The 27,424-nt window shown below is 36.7% G+C and overlaps 1 protein-coding gene across 6 annotated transcripts in view; it reads left to right on the forward strand.

The window, feature by feature from the left end:
* RTTN (rotatin) overlaps window positions 1–27,424 on the forward strand; it is a 162,864-nt gene that overhangs the window by 21,421 nt on the left and 114,019 nt on the right. For all 6 annotated transcript variants that reach the window (XR_003004501.1, XM_024754913.1, XM_024754915.1 and 3 more), the window contains exons 11-21: window positions 6,359–6,529; window positions 12,080–12,292; window positions 13,500–13,612; window positions 15,008–15,134; window positions 17,683–17,808; window positions 18,335–18,451; window positions 19,368–19,507; window positions 22,246–22,417; window positions 23,971–24,070; window positions 26,105–26,193; window positions 26,540–26,657. Coding sequence is in view for 5 of the 6 variants with exons in the window: in XM_024754913.1 (XP_024610681.1) it covers window positions 6,359–6,529; window positions 12,080–12,292; window positions 13,500–13,612; window positions 15,008–15,134; window positions 17,683–17,808; window positions 18,335–18,451; window positions 19,368–19,507; window positions 22,246–22,417; window positions 23,971–24,070; window positions 26,105–26,193; window positions 26,540–26,657 (1,486 nt within the window). In the remaining variant the exon portion in view is untranslated. The remainder of the gene's footprint in view (window positions 1–6,358; window positions 6,530–12,079; window positions 12,293–13,499; window positions 13,613–15,007; window positions 15,135–17,682; window positions 17,809–18,334; window positions 18,452–19,367; window positions 19,508–22,245; window positions 22,418–23,970; window positions 24,071–26,104; window positions 26,194–26,539; window positions 26,658–27,424) is intronic.

The raw sequence follows: 27,424 nt of genomic DNA on the forward strand, positions 1-27,424 counted from the left end.
TGTTTTATTGGGAATATTTAGAATATTATGTTCATCTGATATTTTAAGTCTGTAATTTTGTAAAAGCTTTGACTATCCTCTGAAAACTGGCTCTTTTTTTTTTTCTGCATCAACTACTTTACAGCTGTTTACATATCTTTAGCCCAGCAAATTAAAACTGTGGACCAGATAGTATTGTTTTAAAATCCTTTCTTTTCTTAAAACATTAAAAACAAAACACTGGGCTTCCCTGGTGGTGCAGTGGTGGAGAGTCCGCCTGCCGATGCAGGGGATGCAGGTTCGTGCCCTGGTCCGGGAAGATCCCACATGCCGTGGAGCGGCTGGGCCCGTGAGCTATGGCTGCTGAGCCTGCGCGTCCGGAGCCTGTGCTCCGCAACGGGAGAGGCCACAACAGTTAGAGGCCCGTGTACCGCAAAAAAACCCCAAAAAAACCACTTTTTTTTTTTTTGGCTTGGAAGAAGTGTTGGAAATAGTAAAAGCTGCAAGACTGATTCTTACAGTATTTAATACTTCCTTTTTATACTATTTTGAGAAGTACGTTAATTCATCATTAGAATTAGCAAGGTTATTTGAAACAATTTCACAAGTAAATAGATTTTTACAAAAAGCCTTGCAATACTGAGGTCTTAAATGTGTTCATTGATTTAAATTGTAAATTGTCAAAGTTAGTCTTGAATAACAGAGATATGTTGTTTGTAGACGTAAAAAAGTATTTTAATGGAGCACTGGGTGAAAAATTGCCTGTCCATGTAATAAGACTGTCACTGTGTTTCTAATTTGTTTTCTCTAGACCAGTGGTTATTAATATAAGTGCTATTAAAATTTTCTATTTTAATTTTGTAAGGGTGGCCCTACATTTTGTTGAAATTTTTAACTTTTAGTTTTATTTCCGTGGGCTCAAAGAACATAGTCTTAAATATACATTGACCATTTTTTGCGATTAAGTAAATGGCTAGTTTTAGTCAGTGTTCCTTGGAAACTCGAGGAGTTGTAGTCTTTGAAATGTTCAAAGTTTATATCTGTTTAATTTATTAATTAAGGTAAAAAAGACTGAGTTAAAACCTTTAAATCCAACTTCACGTTTTGCTTCATATTTATGTTATTCAGACCACAATGACTCATTCATGTTGGGTCTTTACTCTCTATTTTGCACTTCATCAATAGAAAATTACCTAATTTATCTAATTTTTTTGTTCTGAATTATTCATTATTTATATTTCATACATTTTTGTTCATATTTCACTACACTAGTTTTTTTTGAATTTTATTTTATGTATTTTTTTATACAGCAGGTCCTTATTAGTCATCAGTTTTATACATATCAGTGTATACATGTCAATCCCAATCTCCCAGTTCATCCCACCACCACCCCCACCCCGCCACTTCCCCCCTTGGTGTCCATACGTTTGTTCTCTACATCTGTGTCTCTATTTCTGCCCTGCAAACTGGTTCATCTGTACCATTTTTCTAGGTTCCACATATATGTGCTAACATACGATACTTGTTTTTCTCTTTCTGACTTACTTCACTCTGTATGACAGTCTCTAGATCCATCCACGTCTCTACAAATGACCCAATTTCATTCCTTTTTATGGCTGAGTAATATTCCATTGTATATATGGACCACATCTTCTTTATGCATTCGTCTGTCGATGGGCATTCAGGTTGCTTCCATGTCCTGGCAATTGTAAACAGTACTGCAATGAACATTGGGGTGCATGTATCTTTTTGAATTATGATTTTCTCTGGGTATATGCCCCATAGTGGGATTGCTGGGTCATGGTCATTCTATATTTAGTTTTTTAAGGGACCTCCATACTGTTCTCCATAGTGGCTGTATCAATTTACATTCCCACCAACAGTACAAGAGGGTTCCCTTTTCTCCACACCCTCTCCAGCATTTATTGTTTGTAGATTTTTTGATGATGCCCATTCTCACTGGTGTGAGATGATACCTCATTGTAGTTTTGATTTGCATTTCCCTAATAATTAGTGACGTTGAGCATCCTTTCATGTGTTTGTTGGCAATCTGTATATCTTCTCTGGAGAAATGTCTGTTTAGGTCTTCTGCCCATTTTTGGATTGGGTTGTTTGTTTTATATTGAGCTACTTGAGCTGTTTATATATTTTGGAGATTAATCCTTTGTTGGTTCATTTGCAAATATTTTCTCCCATTCTGAGGGTTGTCTTTTCGTTTTGTTCGTAGTTTTCTTTGCTTTGCAAAAGCTTTTAAGTTTCATTAGGTCCTGTTTGTTTATTTTTGTTTTTATTTCCATTACTCTACGAGGTGGGTCAAAAAGGATCTTGCTGTGATTTATGTCAAAGAGTGTTCTTCCTATGTTTTCCTCTAAGACTTTTCTAGTGTCCAGCCTTACATTTAGGTCTTTAATCCTTTTGAGTTTATTTTTGTGTATGGTGTTAAGGAGTGTTCTAATTTCATTCTTTTACATGTAGCTGTCCAGTTTTCCCAGCACCGCTTCTTGAAGAGACTGTCTTTTCTCCATTTTATATCCTTGCCTCCTTTGTCATAGATTAGTTGACCATAGGTGCATGCATTTATCTCTGGGCTTTCTATCTTGTACCATTTATCTATATTTCTGTTTTTGTGCCAGTACCCTATTTTCTTGATTACTGTAGCTTTGTAGTATAGTCTGAAGTCAGAGAGTCTGATTCCTCCAGCTCTGTTTTTCTTTCTCAAGATTGCTTTGGCTATTCGGGATCTTTTGTGTTTCCATACAAATTGTGAAATTTTTTGTTCTAGTTCTGTAAAAAATGCCATTGGTAGTTTGATAGGGATTGCACTGAATTTGTAGATTGCTTTTGGTAGTATGGTCATTTTCACAATGTTGATTCTTCCAATCCAAGAACGTGGTATATCTCTCTATCTGTTTGTGTCATCTTTGGTTTCTTTCATCAGTGCCTTATAGTTCTCTGAGTACAGTCTTTTACCTCCTTAGATAGGTTTATTCCTAGGTGTTTTATTCTTTTTTTTGCAGTGGTGAATGGGATTGTTTCCTTAATTTAGCTTTCACATTTTTCATCATTAGTGTATAGGGATGCAAGAGATTTCTGTGCATTAATTTTGTATCCTGCAACTTTACCAAATTTGTTGATTAGCTCTAGTAGTTTTCTGGTAGCATCTTTAGGATTCTCTATGTATAGTATCATGTAATCTGCAAACAGTGACAGTTTTACTTCTTCTTTTCCAATTTGTATTCCTTTTATTTATTTTTCTTCTCTGATTGCTGTGGCTAGGACTTCCAAAACTATATTGAATAATAGTGGTGAGAGTGGACATCCTTGTCTTATTCCTGATCTTCGAAGAAATGCTTTCAGTTTTTCACCATTGAGGATGATGTCTGCTGTGGGTTTGTTGTATATGTTCTTTGTTTTGTTGAGGTAGGTTCCCTCCATGCCCCCTTTCTGGAGAGTTTTCATCATAAATGGGTGTTGATTTTGTCAGAAGTTTTTTCTACATCTATTGAGATGATCATATGGTTTTTATTCTTCAGTTTGTTAATATGGTGTATCACATTGATTGATTTGCATATATTGAAGAATCCTTGCATCCCTGGGATAAATCCCACTTGATCATGGTGTATGATCCTTTTAATGTGTTGTTGGATTCTGTTTGCTAGTATTTTGTTGAGGATTTTTGCATCTATATTCATCAGTGCTATTGGTCTGTAATTTTCTTTTTTTGTAGTATCTTTGTCTGGTTTGGGTATCAGGGTGATGGTGGCCTCATAGAAAGAGTTTGGGAGTGTTCCTTCCTCTGCAAATTTTTGGAAGAGTTTTAGAAGGATGGGTGTTAGCTCTTCTCTAAATATTTGATAGAATTCACCTGTGAAGCCATCTGGTCCTGGACTTTTTGTTTGTTGGAAGATTTTTAATCACAGTTTCGATTTCATTACTTATGATTGGTCTGTTCATATTTTCTATTTCTTCTTGTTTAGTCTTGGAAGGTTATTACCTTTCTAAGAGTTTGTCCATTTCTTTCAGGTTGTCCATTTTATTGGGCTAGAGGTGCTTGTAGTAGTCTCTTAGGATGCTTTGTATTTTTGCGGTGTCTGTTGTAACGTCTCCTTTTTCATTTCTAATATTATTGATTTGAGTCCTCTCCCTCTTTTTCTTGATGAGTCTGGCTAAAGGTTTATCAATTTTGTTTATCTTCTCAAAGAACCAGCTTTTAGTTTTATTGATCTTTGCTATTGTTTTCTTTGTTTCTATTTCGTTTATTTCTGCTCTGATCTTTATGATTTCTTTCCTTCTACTAACTTTGGGTTTTGTTTGTACTTTCTCTAGTTCCTTTAGGTGTAAGGTTAGATTGTTTTTTTGAGATTTTTCTCACTACACTAATTTTTAACCTTTTATGTACAAAGGTAATGTCTTTTTTGTATGTGTAGATTATTTTTGATTTTTACTTCAGTATGAAATCATATTTCACATACAGGGAAATTTAACCTTTTTTAGTACAGTTATTATACTTGGTCTTCATGCAGAAGTTTTGCTATCTCTTTTGTTTCCTTTTTTTTTTTACTCTATAGATTATTTTATCTTCCTTTTACTTCTGTAGTGATTTGGGAAGTATCATAGTTTTAATGTTATTTGTGTTTATCTTTAAATTTTTCAAATGATCCATGTAAGTAACAAAAAAATGTTTACTCCTTTATATAATTGTTTAAATTTTGTAAAATATACATAACATGAAATTTACCATTTAGCTCTTTTGAGTGTATAATTCAGTGGCATTAGCCACATTCACATTGCTGTACAGTTGTCACCATTATCGGTCTCCAAAACTTTTTCATCATCTCAGAGTGAAACTCCACACCCACTAAACAATAACTCCCCACTCTCCTCTTCCCCCAGTCCCTGATAACCACTATTCTACCTTGTTTCTTTATGAATTTGTATATTTTAGGTGCCTCATATAAGAGGAATCATACAGTACTTGTCTTTTTGTATCTGGCGTATTTTACCTAACATAATGTTTTCAAGAGTCATCTTGTTGTAGCATGTGTCAAAATGTCATTCCCTTTTAAGGCTGAATATTTCATTGTATGTATACCAGCTACTGCATATTGTTTATCCATTCATATGTTGATAGACACATTTCTACCTTTTGGCTGTTGTGAATAATGTTGCTGTGAACATTGATGTACAAAATAAGTGTTTGAAATCCCTGCTTTCGATTCTTTTGGCCATATACTCAGAAGTGACATTGCTGGATCATGTGGTAATTCTATGTTTAATGTTTTGAGGAACTGCCATACTATTTCCACAGTGACTGAACCTTTTACATTTCTACCAGCAATGCACAGGTGCTCCAGTTTCTCCACATCCTCGTCAACATTTGTTATTTCCTATTGTTTTTGATAATGTCCATCCTAATGGATGTGAAGTGTATCTATTGTGGCTTTGATACTTCATGTAACTTTTATAGGCCCCATGTCTTGTAGTTTTATTTTGTGTTTATTTATCCTTGAATTAAAAAATTTCTGACACACATTATATTTTTGTCTTTAGTTTACTGGTAATTTCTCATTTTAATTTTCATAAATTTTCCATGGAAAGTTGAGAGTGAGAACCCCAGTGCTTTTTTTGTTCTACCCTTTTTCTGATACTGTCCTTTCAGCAGCTAGTTTATAGGGTTATGTCAACATATCTAGGATATATTTTGGTCTATGTTGTTATTACTTGCCAGTTAGTCTACTGTATTTTAGTTTTCATGTTTTATGCATACCTTTCAATTTAAAAGATATAACTTCTATTTAAGTAGTAAGGTATCTAGAAATTCATGATGGTGGAACATTTGCTCTGAAACCACCTTATTACCTGAAGAGAGATTATACAATTTAATATTTCATTGTTTTTTAATTATTTGACTTCCCCTGTTTCATTTCTTTAGTAACTTTGGGATCACTTTGAGGGCAGGGATCATGTCTCTTGAACTAATGCATTTTCCCCCATATACCTGCCACTGTGTTAAGCATACACTAAGTCCAATAAATATTGGATGAGAGATTTACATGCAGTGTTCAAAGTTGGAACAATTAAGCACTAGAAACTAGGAGGAACTAATGGATCATTAAGTTTTTGTATTTTGTTTATTTTTATTTATTATTAGTTAGAATTCATATTAAATACTTAAAAATTGTTAGCTTTTTAAAAAATTTAGGTATACTTATCATTCTTTCCTATCGTTAAAAGTATCTCAGCATGTATTGGTTATTCTTATAGGGAGGAATACATTTATATTATTTAATGATAACATTTTATATTGTTCTCCATGATATTTCTATATGAGCCCCTAAAATTGATTGTTTTCTTCTGTTTTGTGTTTAAATGTTTGCAGAAAAAGAAACTGCTCATGGTGTTGGGGTCCCTTGGAGACAGCATGTGCTACCATAAAAGCAACATCAGTTTGGAACAACCAGAGGCGGTGCTGGTGCACCACAGGATGGCCTTTGTCAGCATTTCGCTGTTTGCAGTCCGACTGCTGCAGACGCTTCTCCCTGTTGAAAAGGTAAGGCAGGTAGCGTGGCTTTGTTGTAGTTTACTGGGTGTTACAATCACTGTTCTGTTGTAAATTCCTTCTGATCATTTCATGGTGTACAAAGATTATATTGGAAATGCAGAAATTGAGAAATGGCTAACTTTTTATTAGTTTTGACAAATAAATTGATAGAAAAAAATACTAATTTTTTAAGATAACTTTTAAAAACTGTGGTGTAATATGTTGAGAAAGGTGCACAGTTCAGTGCATTTTTACTAAGTGAATATATCTGTGTTTAGAAAGTGACCACCCCCCAAAACATGAAGTAGAACATGACCAGCCTTTCAAGGCCGCTTCCCGTCGCTTAACCTCTCCTCTCCCCACCCCTGCAAGCTAAACTCCTTTCTGACTTCTGTCACCATAGAGGGGTTTTTCTGTTTTTGAGCTTTATATAAATAGATGTATAAAGTATGTAATTGCTCAAGATTTTTTTTTTTGAGATTCATTTTTGTTGTTGCTTGTTGCAGTTGTTTGTTAATTTTTATTGCAAAATACTATTCCATTATGTGACTGTATGTTAAAGGTGATTTTAATAGGTGTAAACATTTCTTTTAAATCATCTTATTGACTGTACTTTAAAGTGGAGGTTATATCTCTGAATTTGAACGTTGGTGGTAAAAATATCTCAAATGACTCATATGCAAGTGTTGTGTAGTGAACTTATTGCAAAAAGAAAGGTGTAGCATCGTGCTTAACTGAAGGTATGGGAAAAATTACTGCAGCTAAAGAACCATTTCCTGTGCCTTTTGTTGTCCTTTGTTATAGCCACTTGCCCTTTTGCTCCGTAGAATTTTGCAGAGCTTGTAGTCTAAACTCCATTTTTATTTTTTTTTTGCGATACGTGGGCCTCTCACTGTTGTGGCCTCTCCTGTTGCGGAGCACAGGCTCCGGACACGCAGGCTCAGCGGCCATGGCTCACGGGCCCAGCCGCTCCGTGGCATGTGGGATCTTCCTGGGCCAGGGCACGAACCCATATCCCCTGCATCGGCAGGCAGACTCTCAACCACTGCGCCACCAGGGAAGCCCTAAACTCCAGTTTTTAATAACACATATGCAATATATGCAAAATAGTATCAGGTCATCTGGAAAAATAAGAATAGAACATTAAATTTTAAATATAGTATTTTCCTTCAGGGAAAATAACATTTCTGTTAATTTTAATTTTTAACTTTTTTATTAATTGTTATGTTTCTGAATAACACTCTGTGTTAAAGAGTGATAATTTTCCAAGGCATAAACATTATAAATTGAAGAATTTCAGTCATATAAGACTGGAATTGCATTTAAAATATAGGTGTCTCAACTTTACATGATAATGTTATATAACTGAAAAATTAGTAGTGCTACAATAACTTGTTACTAAGTATTACAAATGATCAATCTATGTATAGGTTGAGGTATTTTTGGAAAAGTTACTTGTCAGTTGTACCGTAGAGCTTATTTATTGCTTTTTTGATTATAGAGTTTTTTTCATCTATATGCTTATTTGGGCAGGAATCAAAATAGAAGCCAGTAATTTATTTTATTTGACTTACTTTAGTGTTAGAATAATGTAAAGCCAACTCTCCATGTCTTTTTTTAAGGTAGCTATTTTTTGTTTTTGAAGGCAAATCAGTATCTGTCATTTTGGGGAGCTCTTTTAAATATGTAACTTGGAACTTCATTAGAACAGTAAGTGGGGTCATGGAAGAGATTGTAATTAAGGTATCAGCTTCTAGATGGTTATAACTGCTTTGATTGCTTAACTAAGAACTTTAAAATGAGATCTAAACAAACATGCTCTTCCTTCAGTTTATATGAATGCAAGGCTATGCTGCCCTCTGCCTGTTGCTGGCCCACCAAACATTGAAGTGGAATTTGGACTCTGAAACTTTCTACCTGAAAAGTGGCTTTTAAATGTTTGAGTTGCCACTTACCAAATATGTAATTTTGAAGTTGGAAAATGATATAGTATGGATCTATGTAGAGATTTCCTGAATTTGAATGTTTTGACAAAATGCCCTGAAGACCTTTTCTGAAATTGATAATTGCTGATTTTAAATGAATTTGGAGAATACCCATGTATAGGTTAAAATGATGCATTGGTAAATGTTATTACCAATGTTATAAATTAAAATTAAAAGTGTTCTGGTTGGGTAGATCAAATTGGTAAGACAAATGAAGTTAACTTCATATGGGGGAACCATCTGGGAAATAAGAGCTAAAAATACTGGTCCTATGCCAGAAGCAAGATCCCAGAGCATCCTAGGAACCCCTGTGACCCTTTCTCAGCCAAGCAGACTGAAGGTAAGGAAGAATTTATACCACAGGATTTTGACTTTTTTAGTGAGGTATATAAAATCTAATAATTGGGTGTAGCTGATTGATTCAGAGCAGCATTTCTCAGAGTGTAATGTGCACCCAGACCACCCAGAGATCTTGTTAATCCGATCTTGCATGTTCTGGTCTGTAAGGTCTGGATAGGGCCTAAGAATCCGTACTTCTGACAGGCCATGCCAGGATAACGCCCTGGCTGCTCTGAGTGGCAGGTTTAGAGAAAACAGTATTATACCCCTCCTCCTCCAGCACGCACGAGATGACGATGTTGACTCTTTTCTAATACTGGTAATGGCTTTCCACTGAAATGTCATCACTTTTAGTCCCAACTGACACGAGACTAATGCTTATGCCGTCTTCAGTCTGGGGTGTAAACTGTGATGGGTCCATTGGCCATGCAAGGATTAAACGTATGACCTTACCTTGGTGCTTTGAGTTGCTGAGAGGAGTTTCAGATGTAGGTATGCAGAGTGAAAATGTCAGAATTCCTTAATGATGGGATGAAAAGAGGAAAGAAAGGAAATCAGTACTTATTGAATGTGATATGCCAGACATCTGCCCAGTGCTTATTTAATCCTCACATCAGCTATTCTTATTTTTCTGCCTAGAGTCAGAGAAAGCGCCTTTAAACTAAAACACAGTGCCTTTGGAGTTAGACCCACTAGGATTTACTATCTTAGCGCAGAGCCCCACTCACTGAGTCTCCTTTGCTAATTCCTCTCTATCTTCCTAACCTCTTAAAGGGGTGGAACCCCAGGACTGGCCCTGGCCCTCATGAGATATCATCCCATTTTGGTCTTTAAGTGCCATCTATTTGCGGACACCTCCCAAACTTATATTTTCAGGCAACACATGTCACCTGAACCACAAACTCATAAGTATATATCCAATATCCTTTTTGACATCTTCACTTGACAGCTGATATCTCCGACTGAACATGCCCCAAGCCTTACTTCCCTGCACAAATGTGTTCTTCCTCTAGTCTTCCCTAGCTCAGTAAATGGCACCTTCATTCTAGTTGATTGTTGATCAGGAAAAAACCTTAGAGTCATCCTTGATTCCTGTCTTTCACACACACTTAGATCCAATCCCTAAGCAAAATGTGTTATTTCTCCTTTGAACGTCTATCCAGAACCTGAACACTTCTCACCACTCCCACTGCTGCTACCTGAGTTTAAGCCACCATCCTGTCTCGCCTGGATTATTGCAGTAACCTCCTCCTTGGTCTCTCAGCTTCCACCCTTGCTCTTTTCCATCTGTTCTCTCCAGACTCATCCTGAGGCTTGCTCAAAACCTTCCAATGCTCCTTCTGAGGACAAGTCCTTATAATGACCCAAGGCCTTACCTGATCTGGTACCACTGCCCCCTGACTCCATCCCTCAGCACTAGCTCCAGTGGCCTCCTTGCTGTCAAATATACTCTGTGTCCGAGCCTCTGTACTTGCTGTTCCCTCTTCTGTGAGTGCTTTTCCCTCAGATATCCACTCCTCCAGTTCTCTGCTTAGATGTTACCTTATCAGAGAGGCCTTCCTCTGCTTCCACCTGTAACTTCTCTTTTCTTCTCCATCTTTCCTATTCCCTGTTTTTAAAATTTTCTTAGCACTCCTAGCCACACTGGACAAGTATGGTTTACTCTATGCTTTCTCCACTGGAGTGTTAACTTCGTGAGGGCAAGGTTCTGTTTTATTTCCTGCTGTGTCCCTAGCATCTGGAATGGTGCCTGGCCTACGGTAGGGGCCCAGTGAGTATTTGCTGAGTGAGCAAAGAATTGGTGACTAGGTAATTTAGTTTCTCGCTCTCTCTTTTTTCCCCACTAGGAGAGTTCTTTACAGAATAAGAGAAATTTCTCTCGACTTTATAATAGCTGCTGTCTTAATAGTTGTTTTTTTTTTTTTTCCATGCTTAGTAACGTAAAATTTTGATTCCTTTAGCTTTTGATATTCATTTGGCAACTGTATTTCATTTAAAAGCATTGTTTAGGGCTTCCCTGGTGGCACAGTGGTTAAGAATCCGCCTGCCAGTGAAGGGGACACGGGTTCAAGCCCTGGTCTGGGAGGATCCCACATGCCGGGGAGCAGCTAAGTCCGTGTGCCACAACTACTGAGCCCACCTGCTACAACCACTGAAACCCATGTGCCTAGAGACCATGCTTTGCAACAGGAGAAGCAACCACAATGAGAAGCCTGTGCACCGCAACGAAGAGTAGCCCCTGCTTGATGCAACTAAAGAAAGCCCACGTGCAGCAAAGAAAACCTAATGCAGCCAAAAATAAATTAAAAATAATAAAGAACAGTAATTCTAAAAAAAAAAAAAAGCATTGTTTAGCAGATTTAGTTCTTAGACTTTCAGGCAGTTAATGATTATCCTTAAAATAGGTTATCCATGAAAAAATTATGACCAAACCTACTTTAATAAAGGCAGCATTTCAGCCGTAGTAGTAAACCCTGCCAAATGGTTTTCTCTGAACATTGAATTTTCAGGCCTTTTCATTTTCTTAATTCATGCATAAAATCCTATTACAAAGCTAGAATCATTAAAAGAAACAAAACCCAGCAAAGGGTTTTTTTAGTCTTAAATCAATTGATTTAAGTTATAAAACATACACTATTTCATTTGGGCCCCTTGATTTTATACTAATTAAAGGTCAGTCTTTTGTGAGTGTTCTAGAACTATTTTAAATATGTTGAATTTCTCCTTTCACCTCTAAAACAAACAAAACCAAATAAAAATTAATTTCTGTTCGAATCAGTCTATAGATGAACTTGATTTAGTGATACTCAATTCAATATGTAGTTAATAAGCCTTAGGCTGTATCCTCAGGGGTTTATTGCATTTTTCTGGAGATTTGTGTGCACCTGCACGAAAGACTTAGAGAAAAAGGCCTGGTACCTTCAGTTCAGTAGCAGAGGCATAAACGAGGTGTGGGCCCAGAGGGAGAGCAGTTCTGGGTGTTGATGTGGGGAAGAGGAGGTATCCTGAATCGCAGGCTTTGGGAAGGAGTTGAAATTTGGACTTGGGATATTTTGGGCAGAGAAAAATTGCAGTGAACCTAGGTGTAGATAAATGATGTGTTGGGGAATAGAATTTTCTTTGGAAAAGCATAGACTTTGTGATAGAGAATTACTAAAAATGTTCAACTACATTAATATTATAGTTTACTATATTTATCTAAAAATGGTTAATTTTTTTTTTTTAATTTATCAAGGCAAGCCACTTTTTACCAGAGCCTATGTCAGCAGCATTATTTCTAGTTTCTTTGGACATGCCTGTTTCTTTGGAATATCCAAATATTCATGAAGCTGTTGTGGCCTATTTGGAACAGCTGAATTCTGAAAACTACAGTATTTATAAACGAACTGCAGAGGCTGTTTATTCACTTGAGTGTACCTGTAACTTCCTGTCTGATGTTGGGAAGGAGGTAAAAAGTTTTGTTAATATCTCTTTAAAATTCCTTTGATAAAATATTTAGAAAATTTAACCTATAGTTTTCAAATTGATGGACATTTAACAGTTGAATTCTTAGGGGTAGGATCCATTATTACTGAATGGCCCAATTATAAGATTAAAGTAAGGGTATGATTTATATAAAAGTAAAATGGAGATTTAGATTAATGAATGGTATATATTCATGAGACCAGTGGTTTAAAAAACAACAATAATTATTATCAATATCTTTATTAGTGAGTTCCTCTTTGAAGTGGCTTTCTGTGGGTGAACAGAGTGACAATTGATGTAAACAATTATAAGGGCCATTTTAGTGCTTATTTGTAGACACATTTTTTCCCTTTATAGACCTTTATTTATTCACAGAAAGAGCCTGATTTTTTATTAAATAAAGCCATGAACTAGATTGTAAGGTAGTAGGATGACTTTCAATACCATGTTATAGCAATAATTATGTATTTGTTATTTATCCCTTTTAGGATATTATTTAGTATGTTATCAATTAAAGGGTTAATGAGTCTTAAAATAGACATTGACTACAATAGTTGTTTACTGTTTGAAAATACCAAAATGGGTCCTGAAGATCTTGAAAAATTAGGAGCAAAATTTTATTCTGTTTGGCCCCTACAGTAGAGTTTTTTGAACTTCATATTTTAAATTTTCCCTATTTACCCACTATTGTTTATTTTTATTTTCTTTTCCCCACATCTTTATGCCACTGTATCTTGTCTCCTCCATGATAGAATTTTGAACTGCCTTTTATTTGAATTACTTCTGTGGCATTCTGCATGGTCAGTTAATCACACAGGTATTGATCACCCCCTATTTTCCCTAGAACCAGTCAGGATGTTAGAAGTGGGAGGTGGATCTTAAAATACATGAGTCCTGCCTTGAGCTGCAGTTGGTAGGGGGATAAGGCCACAACTGAGCAGTCAAAGAACCATGCGACTCAGAGGTAAATAATATAAAGTCTTAAGCGGCGTTGAGTTAGGCATTTTCCCCACATTTTTCCTCCTAGGCTGATGTTTTTGGTTTGCTTGTTGAGCAGGTTGACTTAAGCGAATGTGAACAGTCTCAGGGCCTCTGGATGATCTAATTTCTTGAAGCTGCTTTGTTAGCTGTTGAGAATTTTATTGTACATGACCTTGACATTTACTGTTCCATTCTCTTCTTTTTTTTAGGGCGAGAAGAATCTCTTAGAATTAGTGGAGCTGGCAGACCAAGCCTTACATAGCTTTTCCTATCATCAGCATTTCCCCCTAATAAAGGAAATCATCTGTATTTGTTCAAAGATGTAATATTTTTTTTCTTAATATGATTATATTATTCTAGGTTGTGTGTGTGTGTGTGTGTGTAAGTTTAGGAGCAATGAAAATGAAGCTTGTCTTAAATCTGTTATTTTTTAGTGTAAACTGCTTTTATATGTTTTGACCTTTAAACTGTATGTATATAGAAGCATTAGGACGGTTAACTGGTTTATTCAAGAGTAAGCTTTAAAAATGTCATGGCTATAATCAACATGAATTATCCTTGGATTTTTATACATTTGTTTTGGTGTCTTTCCAAACAAGTATTCAAGCACATTTGTTTATTTATCTTTAACATTTTAATTAATAACTTGAATTGAGGATTTTTTAAATGTAAATTTCATTATTCCTACCTTTTATATGGATTTTTGAAAAGCATCATGCATTGGTTAATTTCTTTGGGGGACATTGGAACAGATTTTTCTTTAAAACTTAGTATTTTCATTGCTTTTGGAAAGAGTAAATTCCATGGTGATAAATATCCATTAAATATGGGATTTATTTTTCTTTCTGTCTATCTATCTATCTTTCAATCATCTCACATAATTACCTTTTTTTTTGTGGTGAGAACATTGAAGATCTACTCTCTTAACACATATCAAGTATACAGTACAGCATTATTAACCATAGTCACCAGAACTACCTATCCTGCATAACTGAAACTTTGTACCCTTTGACCAACATCTCTGCATTTCCTCCAGCCCCTGGCAACCACCAATTCTGCTCTCTGCTTCTAAGAGTTTTAGATTCCACATATAAGTTAGATCATGCAGTATTTGTTTCTCTGTACCCTGGCTTATGCCACTTAGCATGTCCTTCAGCTTCATCCATATTGTCACAAATGATAAGATTTCCTTCTTTTTTAAGGCTGAATAATATTCCATTATATATATATTATATATATATACGCACATACACATACCACATTTTTAAAAATCCATTCATCTATCAACTGACACATTGTTTTCATGTATTGGCTATTGTGAATAATTCTGGAATGAATATGGGAGTACATAATATCTGTTTGAGGTACTGATTTCATTTTCTTTGGTTATATACCTAAAAGTGGAATTGCTGGGTCATATGGTAAATCTGTTTTGATTTTTTTGAGGAACCTCCATACTGTTTTCCATAATGGTTGTACCATTTTACAGTCTAAATATAGGTTTCTAAAGACATTTTGTTGTTTTGTATTCTTTAAGAGAGAATATTCCCTGCCTTGAAACAAGTAAATGCTTGAGTAAATATTAATTCTGGGTTAGTTAAACAAGATCTCAGTTGTAGGAACTGGAGTAGGAAGAAACTCCTTTCTCTGTGCTTTTTAGTCTCATGTTTAGTACCTTACTTGCCTTAGATGTCTTGTATGTTTACCTTTTTACCAGCTGGAAATCTGCACAGGCCAGTCCATTATTACAAGGAGAAAGTCAGAAGGTGTTTCTACGTATGTTGTCTCACCCTTTGCCACAAGTGAAAGTTAAAACTTACCACTGTTGTCTGGAAATTGTTAAGGTAGGTTTTTTTGTTTTTGATTTTTTTTGGGGAGCATGAACAGTGGATTTTCTGATTATAACTCCAAAATTAAATTACTTGACCTTTTGGATATGATATAAGAGTTATTACCATAAAAATAGATGGTAGTTATTAGTCAACTCTAAGAAATTTATACTATTGAATTCCCTTAGTAAGTCTAGCAACTGAATTGCCTTATTAGCAGTTTTAATAAGAATTACATTTATGTTGTGTTATTTAATGATGGAAAAATTGTAAGGAAAAGTTGACTTCTATCAAGTATTCAAAGGTGATTTCTATGCTCAGGAAAAGTTTTAGCTTATTATGGCTTAAATTTTATAGTTTCAGATCTGTTTTCTTAGTAATATTCTTCTTTTCTTTCTTTTGAAACAAATATTTCCTGCGTTTTTAAATTATAAAATATTTCAGCATAGAATAGTACATAAATATTAACTATTTCAATATTGAAAAGAGCACTGTACATAGGACAGTATAGAAAAATATATATATTCCTGTGTACTCTTGAAAATGTCCTCGTGTATTCAGTACTCTTATAAGTACTATCTAGATATAATGTTTACATTTTGCCATTTTTTACTTATGATCCTTTTTTTCAGAGAAATAAAAATATTAGTTATAACTGAAGCTTCTTTCTTTTCTCTTTCCCTTTTTTTATGCCACCAAGATAACCACTCTTACAAAGTTTTTGTTTTTCCTTCCCATGCATATGTTTTATATATGCATATCTCTATAAATCATTACTGTTTTTGTCTCTTTAAAAAAGTATATAATTTCATACCGTACACGTTTTTGCTGCCTGTTCTTTTCCTTTAATAGTAAGGTTTAAGATCTACCTAGTGGATTCATCTTAACTGCTCTTTACTTTGAATATACTTTCTTCTACTTATTGGTAAGTATTTAGGTTCAGTCTGCTTTTTGCTGAGCTACGTTTTTCAGTATTTTCAATGACAGTCTGTAACTGATAGTGCATGTGTTTGAAGATGTCTGGATTTCACCTTACTCTTGAATGATAGATTAGCTGGAATTGTAGAATTCTGTAGAATTCTATAGAGTTCTAGATTGAGTGCCATTTTTCCTCAGCACTTCACCAGTACTGCTTTGCTCTTGGTAGGCTTTTATCATTGTGGAGAAGGCTGCTGTCAGTTAAATTATAATTTCTTTGTATTTTTCTTCTTCTAGTTGCTTTTAAGATCTTTTCCTTAGCTCTGGAGTTCTGCAGTTTCATTACAATGTAACTTTGTATACACTTTTTTTTTTTTAAATGTATCTTTTTTAGCATGCTTCAGTTTGAAAACTCATGTCTGCCTTCACTTCTGGATAATTCTCAGTCATTATTGTTTCCCTTATCCTTGCTGTTCTCTCCAAGTGGAACTCTCATTAGATCATGGTAGATCTTCTTATTTTACCCTTTGTGTCATTTAAGCCCTCTTTTATATTTGATCTTTTTTTGTTCTGTTTGGATAGAATTGCTCAGTACTGTCATTCAGTACACTAATTCTTTGCTCAACGATGTCTAATTTGCTTTTTAAAAATTGTGGTAAAATACACATAACGTAAAATTTACCATTTTAACCATTTTTAAGTTTTTGGTGGCATTAAGTGCATTCACATTGTGCAATCGTCAACATTATCCATCTCTAGAACTTTTCCATCTTCCTAAATTGAAACTCTGTACCCATTAAAAAATAACTCGCTATTACCCTCCAACCCCCCCAGATCCTGACAACCGCCATTCTACTTTCTGAATTTGACTGTTCTAGGTACCTCATACTTGTGGAATCATATAATTGTCTTTTTTGTGTCTGGTTTATATCACTTAGCATCCATGTTTAGTCTATATCAGAGTTGCATTCCTTTTTAAGGATGAATAATGTTCTGTTGTATATATACCACACTTTATTACCCGTTCATGTGTTAGTGGACATTTGGGTTGTTTCCACCTTTTGGCTACTGTGAACAGTGCTTCAGGTATACAAATATACCTGCTTCAGTTTCTACTTTCAGTTTTTTTGGGTGCATATCCAGAGTGGAATTTGTGCTAATTTTGTCGAAGAGATGATACAGAGTCATTACTTATATGCAGGTGCATCACTGCGTTGATAAGAAAAATCCCACATATATGTTGTCCTCCCCCTCACCCAGAAACTTAAGTCTGTTTTGATTTGAATTTTCTCTTTGTCAAACCTCAGTAAGCAAAATACAGATCCCTTAGGATAAGTTTATGGTGTTGTTTATTTCCTTTATGTCTGTTATTATGAACAACTTTAAAAGATTATGGTTGTCTCAGCAGTTTGGTTATTTAATTTGTCAACACCACTCTTGTTGGCTGAAAGAAATGTAATAGGTATCTCATGCAAACTCAGAAACCGTTAGTTAAGAGAATCTTTTTTTGTGTTCTGCCGGTTTAAAGAAAAGTTTCAGTGACATAAGTACTAAAATTGGATTTGAATTATAAACAGAAGAAAGAGGAATGCTTTGGAAAAATCACTGTCACTAATTTTTAAAAACTTTTTGTATTATTTTGCAGGAATGTTTAGGTGTCCATAATGTCAGTAAACCTGTGTCTTCCCTTTGTAATGGAATTCATTTTCTACTTCACCCAAAAGTTCTGTATGAAATCTCTGCGTTTGGTATTCAAGAGCCCAAAAATGAGGTATGGCATGTTAGAAGGAAGTACAAAAGACTACTCTGATTCTTTAGATACTCAGCTAAATCAAGATAATATTCTAATGTCACAAGGTAGTATGAGAAACTAAAAAGAAACTTGTCTTTGATGTATGGGTTCAGTTAAGTTGTTGTTTAACTAAAAAGAAATGTTAAAAAAAAATGAGGCTCAAAATACAGGACATACTTGTTCTCAGAGAATTCAGATCAAACTGTTAACTTAAGTTTTTCATGTTAGGTGTAGGAATGATGCAGTAGTTATAATAAGCAGAGTATTTCCTTAAGGAACATTTTTATTCAATGGAAAAATATACTTTAAAGGTTAAAAAAAAAAAGGAAATCATTAAGGGGGAAGGACTGGTTGAGAACAGAATGTAAGATCATGCTGTGGAAATAGGAACGTTTGAAGGAAGAGATGCTAATTACCTTTCCAGATTTTATGAAATATTACAGGTATGTAAGATGACTTAACAGGCCACCTCCTCTTGGATTGTTTCCCCCGTATTGTTGAGCAGGTGAATGCCACTGCCAAGGCCATCCTGATGCATCTGCTGCAGGGGCGACTGAGGATGACAGCACTGACCTGGAACAAGTTTATCGAGTCCCTGTGTCCTGTCATCCCAGTGCTACAGGTACTCTGTGCTCACCTGCTTACGCTACCGTTTCTCTTTAGTGAGTGTGATTGAGTTAAACGCACGCAAGCAGTAGAACCATCATGCTGTGGGAGAAATGAAGTGAAGCCACGAAGGTGCTGTGGATAAGGGAACAGGAAGTGGGCGGCTGTCTTGTTTCTGGCAGAAGGTTAAAGCAGGCTAGCGAATTTGTCTGTGTACACCGGGTGGGAGGTTAAGAAGTGAGGCGCAGGCATTTAGCATTGACTGTGAAAAATAGAGCTCAGCCTTATATAAAGGCTTTTAGCCAAAGCTAACAGTGCTTTCTAAACAGACTTTATGTAATGAAACTGGCTTCATGAGTTCTATCTGTGCATATATGGATTAGCCTGATACTTTGATTAATGAACTCTTAGAAACAAAGCTTTTTTAGCAGTCCTTCTGGGCTTAGGTAAGGAGGGAGGGAAGTGCAGGGCCTTCCCTCCCTTGCATGAGAAGGTGGAGATGGGAAACACCATCATAGGAACAGTCCTCTTAGAAGAGAGAGCTGGGCCTCAGGCCCTGCCGCTTGCACAGCTCAGTTCCTTGCAGGCGCACCGGCAGCACTCCACCTTTGTAGTGAGGGCACAGGTCTGAAGATCTGGGAGGGGCCTCATCTAGGGGCAGTGCCACTACTAGAATCTTGGAAAGTAGAAAAATTAGCAAGTGTCAGGAGGGTTGGCAAATTTTCCTGAAGTTCTCCAGTATTATTTTTCAAATACAGTTGTATGTAGGCTTCTTACCTCATGTAGGTTATTTTGAAAAGTCACATTCAACTGAATTGAAAGAAATTTGTGAGTTGCCTGACAGGTCAACACAATTCTTATTCCAAGTTAAAAAATTAAGCAGTATGTGCATACAATCAGATGGTCATTTCTCTCTTTATGAAATCTGGTAGGGCTATGCTGACACAGAGGATCCTTTGGGTAACTGCATTCTCCTCCTAAGCAAAGCGAGTTCCGAGGCTGGTGAAGGGATTCTCCCCTGTACCACCTGGTTAAAGTCCATACTGCGGCTCCTGCTGGTGAAAAAGCCATCGTAAGTACAGCAGAGTCTACTGAATGTGAAAGATGACGGGAATGTTCTAGGAAAGGGTAGTGATTGTATCAAACAGTATAGAACCAAAGGAGGTAAAGGAAAGTGATTCTCTTACTAGACAGAGACGGGGAGCTAATGGCTGAAACTAACCCGGTAAAGGTCTTTTGGACACTTTCTAAGACCCTCTGTCCATCCTCCAGCCTTGCTGTCAGATCAGCCTACGTTACGGCATCGCTGCCCTCAGCGCTGTTCATAGTGCTGCTGCAGGCAGGGTGGGGAGCCGTGGAGAGAAACAGATTGCCAACACCATAGGGTGTTCGCACTGTCTGCTCGTTAGAAATTGTTAGCCGCCTGGAGTGCACCTTTTCTAATTAAATACTTGTTCTGAAAATTAAAGTTTTTCATGAAAGTGTAGTGGACCAGTTGCCTCACATACCAGGGTATGCATGTATTTTAATCTTGTTTAGCTTGTCCTCTTTTTTGGGAAACTGAAAAAGTGTCCTTTCCTCTACCATTAGTGTAAGTGTCATTTTAACTAAAAGAAAAGAAGGAGAGAAAGATTGTCTTCCTTCCCTCTCTGTCAGTGCAACATGAATCTTGTGTTACTCTCTTTAGGTAACAGTGGTTAGATTTTCTCTCACTGAGAAGAGAAAAAAAGCTTAGAGTAAAGATGGATAAGCAGTGATGAAGAGAAAGTGTCGGTTGGAAAGGCTAGGAGAAACAGACAGATGTTCTTTTGACAATGGATAATATTGTTTTCCCCATACTTACATCAGGATAATGCAGTGGCTTATTTATAAACAGATGATCAGACTAAAAATTAAGGAAGTAGGTGAAATAAACTAAAACGTTAAGAGAACGGAAAGAGGAAAGTCAGAGGAGATTGTAAGGGCTCATGCATCGTGCAGAGAGGAAAGTTGTGGGTGATGCAGGAAGCAGAGGGGCATATGGGGTGAGTGTTTGTGCTCCTCGGGGATTGGCTTCTGCAAATGTTCCCGTTGACCCTCGGCAGTGTCTTTATTAATGTGCTAGTGTAGTATTCCGTACCCCAAATTTGGTAATGTAACACAATAGGTGTATATTTTTGGTTCACCTTTGGGGGCCCAGAGTCTCCGGGTAAACAAAAACAGTCTTATCAGGCAGGACATTCTAAGGGCTTAGAGATCCCCTCCCAGGAGCCAAGGGCAAGGCCAGACCTCCCTTTGGGTAAGGTAATTCTCAATTACACAGAACTTAAAGCAGTCTAAATTACATATTTGTTTTCATCATTTGACTAGTTCTACCCCATCTCACCAGACCATAAACTCCATTAGGCAGGAACCCCATCCATTGGCTAATCTGTACATCCTCAGAACTTCATTGAGTACCTTGGGCATAAATATGCTCAAAATGTATTTGTTGAAAGAAGTAAGTATAGAGAAATAATCGCACCATGGTGCTCACGCTAAACCTAGAGAAGCGGCTGAGTTTATCTACCGGAGGAGGAGATGCGTTAAGAACAACAGGCTTTACATACCCCACTCTGGGCTCTTGCCTGGGGGTGGTGGCTGTCTCTCCACTGACGACCCAGGATGTTAATACAGAGAGTGCTGGCACAAAGGAAGAGCATCGTGTGGGTGTCTGGCTGTGCTGAGCTTTCATGAGGTCACAGCAGATGGGAGAGGGAGGTTTGCCTGACTCCCACACCATGTTGGAGTAAATATTTGCCCTCCAAAGATGATATCTATTAGTAATACACTAAATGCCTGCTTCCTCTAGATTTGGTAAGCACTTGAGAACCGTGGTGGGCAATGGAACCTAGCAGCACACGACACAGACATGACGCTGCCCTTCCAGAATTGGGCATGTAATTGAGAAGAGAGATCTTACCAGTTATACTTTATTATTAATTGTAATACAGCGAGATCAGTGTTATGATGGGGGACTTCAGGGGTCAGGACACAGCCTTTGCTGTGGTAGGGATGCCTCCCCGAGTGTGCAGGTTTTAATCATAGTCTCACAAGTAGTACCTAAAACCTGGAACTTACATTACTGCTTAAAATTTGCCCAGTGTCCATGTAGTTCCAGAACCTGTCTCAGTAACTCATTGCTGTGTGTCCACTCAATGGTTTTTTCTATTTTTCCATTTCATTGTCTCGTGCATGCAGTATTTAACCTTTTCTTGAAATCTTCTACCTCCCCACTCAGCGCTCAACTGACCTTGATGCTAATCCATTCTAGATAAAATAGAATTTTGATGGGAACCAAAAGTATTTGTATTTTCATATCTGAGGGCATCTATTTCACCCCCAATATCTCGCTTTAGCTGTTAGTGTGATTACTCTCCTGGAGGTTCGACCTGTTGTTTGGGCTCTGCTCATGGGTCTGTGATAGTTTTTATGATTGAGTTACATCACTAGACTTGGAGTCAGGAGCTAGGATTTTTAATTTGCAGACCGATTTACTGGAGCTGAGGTGATATTGACAGTGAAGTTTGCAGCCTCAGTGAATCTGCACCTTCCCTTGTAATTATTGATTATTCTTTATTTCTGCTGCTTATTCATAAATGTAAAATGCAGGAATAACAGTGGTTATACCCTAAGTATTTTAATAGAAAAGGTAAAATGTCATCAGTAACGTCAGTATGAGCATAGCTAATTATTGTGTTGATTTGTAATAATTCTTTGTGTTATGGGCCTTTATAATTTCTATACATTTGTATATTACAAAATGTTGACTTAAAGACTTTGTTTCTTCAGTGTCCGGGTGCTGGCATTAAAGCTTTTAGCAAGTCACCTTACAAGGGAAGAGGGGGCGGATACCAAGCGCCCTTCAATCGATGCCAGAGTTCTCTCCAGAGTTACTGATTTATTTATTGTGAAAAAGCCTATTGAACTCAAATTGGATGACAGAAGAGAGCTGATTATTAAGGTGATCATAACTTTCAAGTTTATTTATTCATAACTGTGTGGTTATTTGATATATCTTATGTTACATTTTTCAATTTGTGTTATGTACGGGAGAGGGAGAGAAATGGTGGCTTCACCTGTGGTTTTTCCTGCCTAGTGTGAAGCTGTGTCCTGGCTTTTTCTGGCTCCTGGATACATTTATTTATTGAACATATATTTCTTGAGTGCCTACTATATGCCAGCCATCGTGTCCCTTTTCATTCAGAATATACGCTGGAAATGCAAATTAATTTGAATGGTATCTTAAATACAACATAAGGCTAATCTAGTGGAAAGAAATTCTCTGATGACTCTTAAAAACAAACATCACTGACATAAAATTATTCTCCTTTTTCTTCTGTTGGAAATTGCCTGTAATACTAAAACAGAAAATATTATGATAAAAGTTTTCAGCCTCTTCATTACAGGAAAAATAATATAGAAGGCAAGGGCAATTTCTTTTAAATGTTACAGTGGTTCTGAGATTTTTTTTGTTAATCTCTTTTCTAAATCTTTGGCTTTTTCCCCCTTTTAAGAGGTGTAGCCTTCATCTCCCTGACTGCCCAGAACTGCACCCAAATCATCGCGGACTGATGTAGGATCAGATAAAGCAAGCTGTCCGTTATCTTCATTGCTTCATTCCTGTGTTTTATAGCTTCTCCTGTGACTCCAACTGTGCAGGCTGGCAGTTTTCTTCAAGTTTAGACCAGACCCCGAGGCCTGTGGTAGAGCCACATGCAACACAATGGATTTTTTAAAACAGGGAAACACATTCAGTGTTCTTCTAACCTAAGTGTTTGGGGCCATCTGATGGCCCTGGCAGGAGGATTGGAGAACCTTCCATGGGCCACATACCAGGTCCTGTTGGGGAATTCCTGCGTACTGAGTCACTGGTATCACTACTGCGCCCTGTGTGTCACGTGGAGGAAGGTGGAGTGGGTTTCTAGAACTTTCTTTCCTAAGTCCACATGAGAGCTGCAGGTGGCAGTGGGGGGGAGAAAGGAGGGGTGTGCTCTCGGTCCTTTTCTCCCCACCTTTCCTGTTGTGTTTTGCCTCCTCAGACTGTCCCGGCAGGAAGTGACAGTCAGGGACTGCTGGTGGGGGGCTTGGTCAGAGTGCTGGGCAGCAAGCCCCAGAGAGCTGTCCGCTTTGGGGTCCCTAAGAGGGAGAAGTGGAGAGGGCCAAGGGAATTCCAGCTGGTGGTTTCGGGGAGCAGCAGAGAAATCCCAAGTCACGTGTCTGGGGTTGCTGTTCTCAGACTAGCCTGGAACTACCCGTAGTGATGCTGTGTAACTTGGATGGTTAATGGGTCATGAATGCTTCCTAGCGGAAATGTACGGTAAGAGGAGAGGCTTATTTGACATGATGGATCTTTGTTTTAGATCCTAACTCCCTCTCTGACCTAGCACATCATTGTTGCAAATGTAAATATATCAGTTACTTAAATAAGTTGGCCTTCGAGCTTTTGTTTTTATAACTGTAGACTTTTACTGGAGAATTGGAAGTAGATGAAAAAAAATTTTTTTTTTTTTTCAGCTGGAGACTGTTGAAAAGGTATATGACATCTTTATCTCAGACAATATTGATCTTATTTTGAGAAAGTCAGCCGCAGAACAGTTAGCTGTGATTATGCAAGGTAATGTCTTTTAAGGAAAATGCTGCTGAGAATGGAATTTTAGATTGCTGTGTGTAGTAGTACTGGGGGTTGGCAAACTATGGTTTGTAGGCCAGTCTGGCCTGTGGCCTGTTTTTCTTTTGCAGCCTTCAAGTTAAGGATGGTTTTTACATTTTTAACAAAGAATATGCGACAAAGGCCATATGCGGCCGGCAAAGCCCAACACATTTACTATCTAGTTCCTTAAAGCAAAAGTTTGCTGACCCCTGGTCTAGATTATTGTTGTTTGACCTGTGGAATGTCATTTGATAAAATTATCTTTCTTCTGAAATGTCGATATAATTCTAACAGTAAATTGCTTGTTCCTGTCTCAGTTTACCTAGTATATGATATTTCAGTTTGTTCCATCTGGCTTAGAGAAATCAATCAAATTGTACTTTGTGAGTAGGTAAGATAAAAATAATGCACTGTAACTATGTATTTTCTTTAAAAGTTTATTTTAAAAAACAACTAGTAAAATTTACTCTTAGCTTTGTTTGTAGTGTTATTATTCTTTGAGTTTTTAATTTTTTCCTATATGTGATGTATGTAATTTAATGTTTGAGAGAAGTAATTTTGCATTTACATAAAAATATTTTTTTAACTTGGAAGGTGGGTTATGATGGATATTCCCATCCTGACATTAGTGGAAACTGGGATGAAAGAGTAATTTGAAAGATCATATTCAACATATTTGTGCTTTTAATAACAATAATAGAGACTACAGAAAATAAGGCTCAATCAAATGTGGAGAGCCTTGGCTAAGAAGATTAAAGAAAACTTTTAGAGGGTATTCTTTCAGTATTGTTTAACATTTCAAAAATGAAGCTTATGATTTGGGTATGCACTATATTGGAGGGTAGTGGAAACTAACCTTTTTAAAGTGGCAGCTAAAGGTAGTCACAGTGAAAGCTACAAATTAAATATCAACTTTATATTTGTACGTCTTTCTCAATGAGAATATAGGAATACAAACTAAGAAAATTTGTCTGCAAGTTGTGAAATACTTGTCACTAATCTATAAGAAACTAGAGTTTTTGGTGCTAGTGATAGCTAGTATGTGTGTGTGTGTGTGTGTGTTTGTATGTGTGTGTGTCCTAGTCTGTTTGGCCTGCTATAATAGAATACCATAGACTGGGTGGCTTATAAACAACAGAAATTTATTCGCACAGTTCTGGAGGCTTGAAGTCCAAGATTAAGGTGCCGCAGATTCAGTGTCTGGCGAGGGCCTGCTTCTTGGTTCATAGGTGGCTGTCTTCTCCCTGTGTCCTCACATGAAAAAGGGGCAACAAAGCTCTCCTCTTTTTATAAGGACATCGATCTCATTCAGGAGGGCTCCACCCTCATGACCTCATCACCTCCCAAAGGCCCCACCTCCACGTACAGCCGCACTGGGGATTAGGTTTCAAGCGTGTGAGTTCTGCGGGGACAAACATTTAGACTGCGGCAGTGTACACACACACACCCGCATGTATATGTTTATTAAAAAAAAGAGGTCATATTCTCTAGAAATGTGTAGAGTGTGTTACAGACCCTTTCTTTTGTATTTGCTATTAATAGTTTGAGGTTAAAGATCTTGTATTAATATTGATAGAAAAATGCAAGTCATATTTACATATTAGCTTGTGGAGAATTCTAAACATTTTGAGATGATGGATTTGGAAAAGAGAAGAAATGTCCATGAAAGAACATAAAATAATTTTCCATGTACAAATAAAAGTGTTCATTTGTATATTTAAAATTCTAGTCCTTTTCAGAATCTGAGCTAGTTCATTTAATTATTCTTCTTAAATAGCTTTTTTTTTTATATTACAGAAGTAAGATGTGCTTGTTACTTAAAAGTTTTCAAATTGTTCAGATGTGTATAAAGTAAAAAGTTTAAAGTGTCATCCTCTAATTTTCAACACTAGGTGTAATTATTTTTAAAAGTTTGAAAGTTGTGTGGCTGTCTATTCTATTTTTAAAACTATAGAAAATGTTCTTTAACTTTTAGTAACTTTTTCTTTTGGTCTACAGATATTAAAATGCATGCTCTGGTGAAAAAATTATGCTTAACTGACAAGATAATTGAGTATTTAAATAAATGTGTGAGTCAGGATGGAGAGGTAAGACATATTTTTACAGATTGGTTTTTTTATCAATTAAATTTGAAATGAATTCAGCTGGATTTGGATGAGTATTTGGAGTTTCAGTCTTGAGTAACATCCTTGTTCATTTTTTTTAATTTCTAAAAGTGAGATCTCTAAAGGAAAACCTTAACATTTCTATTAGATGTATAAGCAGAAGTATATACAAAACGTACTTTCAGTGGAAAATCTTAATATTTGCATTTTAGTTTCACATGATTTTGATGAAAAAGCATGACATTTAGAATAAGACGATGTTATAGTATATTTTATCTCACCTTAGAATTGATAAAAATAAATAACTGTGTTTTCCCCTGCTGGCCAGGTAATAGAGTGTCTAGTACAGCCAAGCCTCACGCTCCTGAGGAAGGTTCTCTGTGCTGACCCAGTCCTGCGTGTTTCCCTCTCCCAACAACCTTCTCTCTTGACCCTGCTGTTCAGAGGTAAATAAAATACATTCTGACAGTAATGAGAGCAATCTTCAGCTTTAACTGTTTATTCTTTAACTGTAGGTAACATTTTCTTTCCGCTTTACTAACACAATAACAAAGTTTATTAGTGAATATGCCACTGAAAAAACCCATCGCAGTGGAAAACGTTTAACACTTTTGTGGGAATTTTCTTAAAATCCTGTTACAGAGTAGACCTTAGGGCTGAGAAGGGCTGAAGCCTCTGATCGCTCTCTGCACCTTGATGTAGCTGTCGTTTGGTGCTCAGATGGTCAGTTGTTACCTGTAGAGAGAGAGAGAGAGCGCTGCAGCTGCTGTCACTATTGCCTCTTTCCAGTGTCTGTTTTCTTCATTCTTGTTTTGTTTGTGCCTTTAGATCTGATGCTTTGCTGTTATAACTGATTATGTCCTTGAACTGGCATTCAGAGTGTATAGACTCAACTTGTGGGGAGTGGGAACTAGACCATCCTGAATGACTCTGAACATTAACTTACTACATTTTCTAAAGTGTGATTTTTTTTTTAACCTTTTTCAGTTTGGTTGTAATTGAGTAATGTATTTAGGTGGAAAAATTCCATGTTATTTTTTTCTCTTCTTTTCTGACTGTTCTCAATAGAGAGCTTGGTAACATTCTGTGCTATTTTCTTTCCTAAAAATGTAGGCCATTGCTTTTAAATATTCTACAAGAGACATCTTGAACAAATGTCTCAATATGCCTAACCTTGTCAATTATCAGGCATGTAAGAGATTAATGATATTTA

Source organism: Neophocaena asiaeorientalis, unplaced genomic scaffold, assembly GCF_003031525.2.
Source record: "Neophocaena asiaeorientalis asiaeorientalis breed wild unplaced genomic scaffold, Neophocaena_asiaeorientalis_V1.1 scaffold124, whole genome shotgun sequence".
Taxonomy (NCBI): Eukaryota; Metazoa; Chordata; class Mammalia; order Artiodactyla; family Phocoenidae; genus Neophocaena; species Neophocaena asiaeorientalis.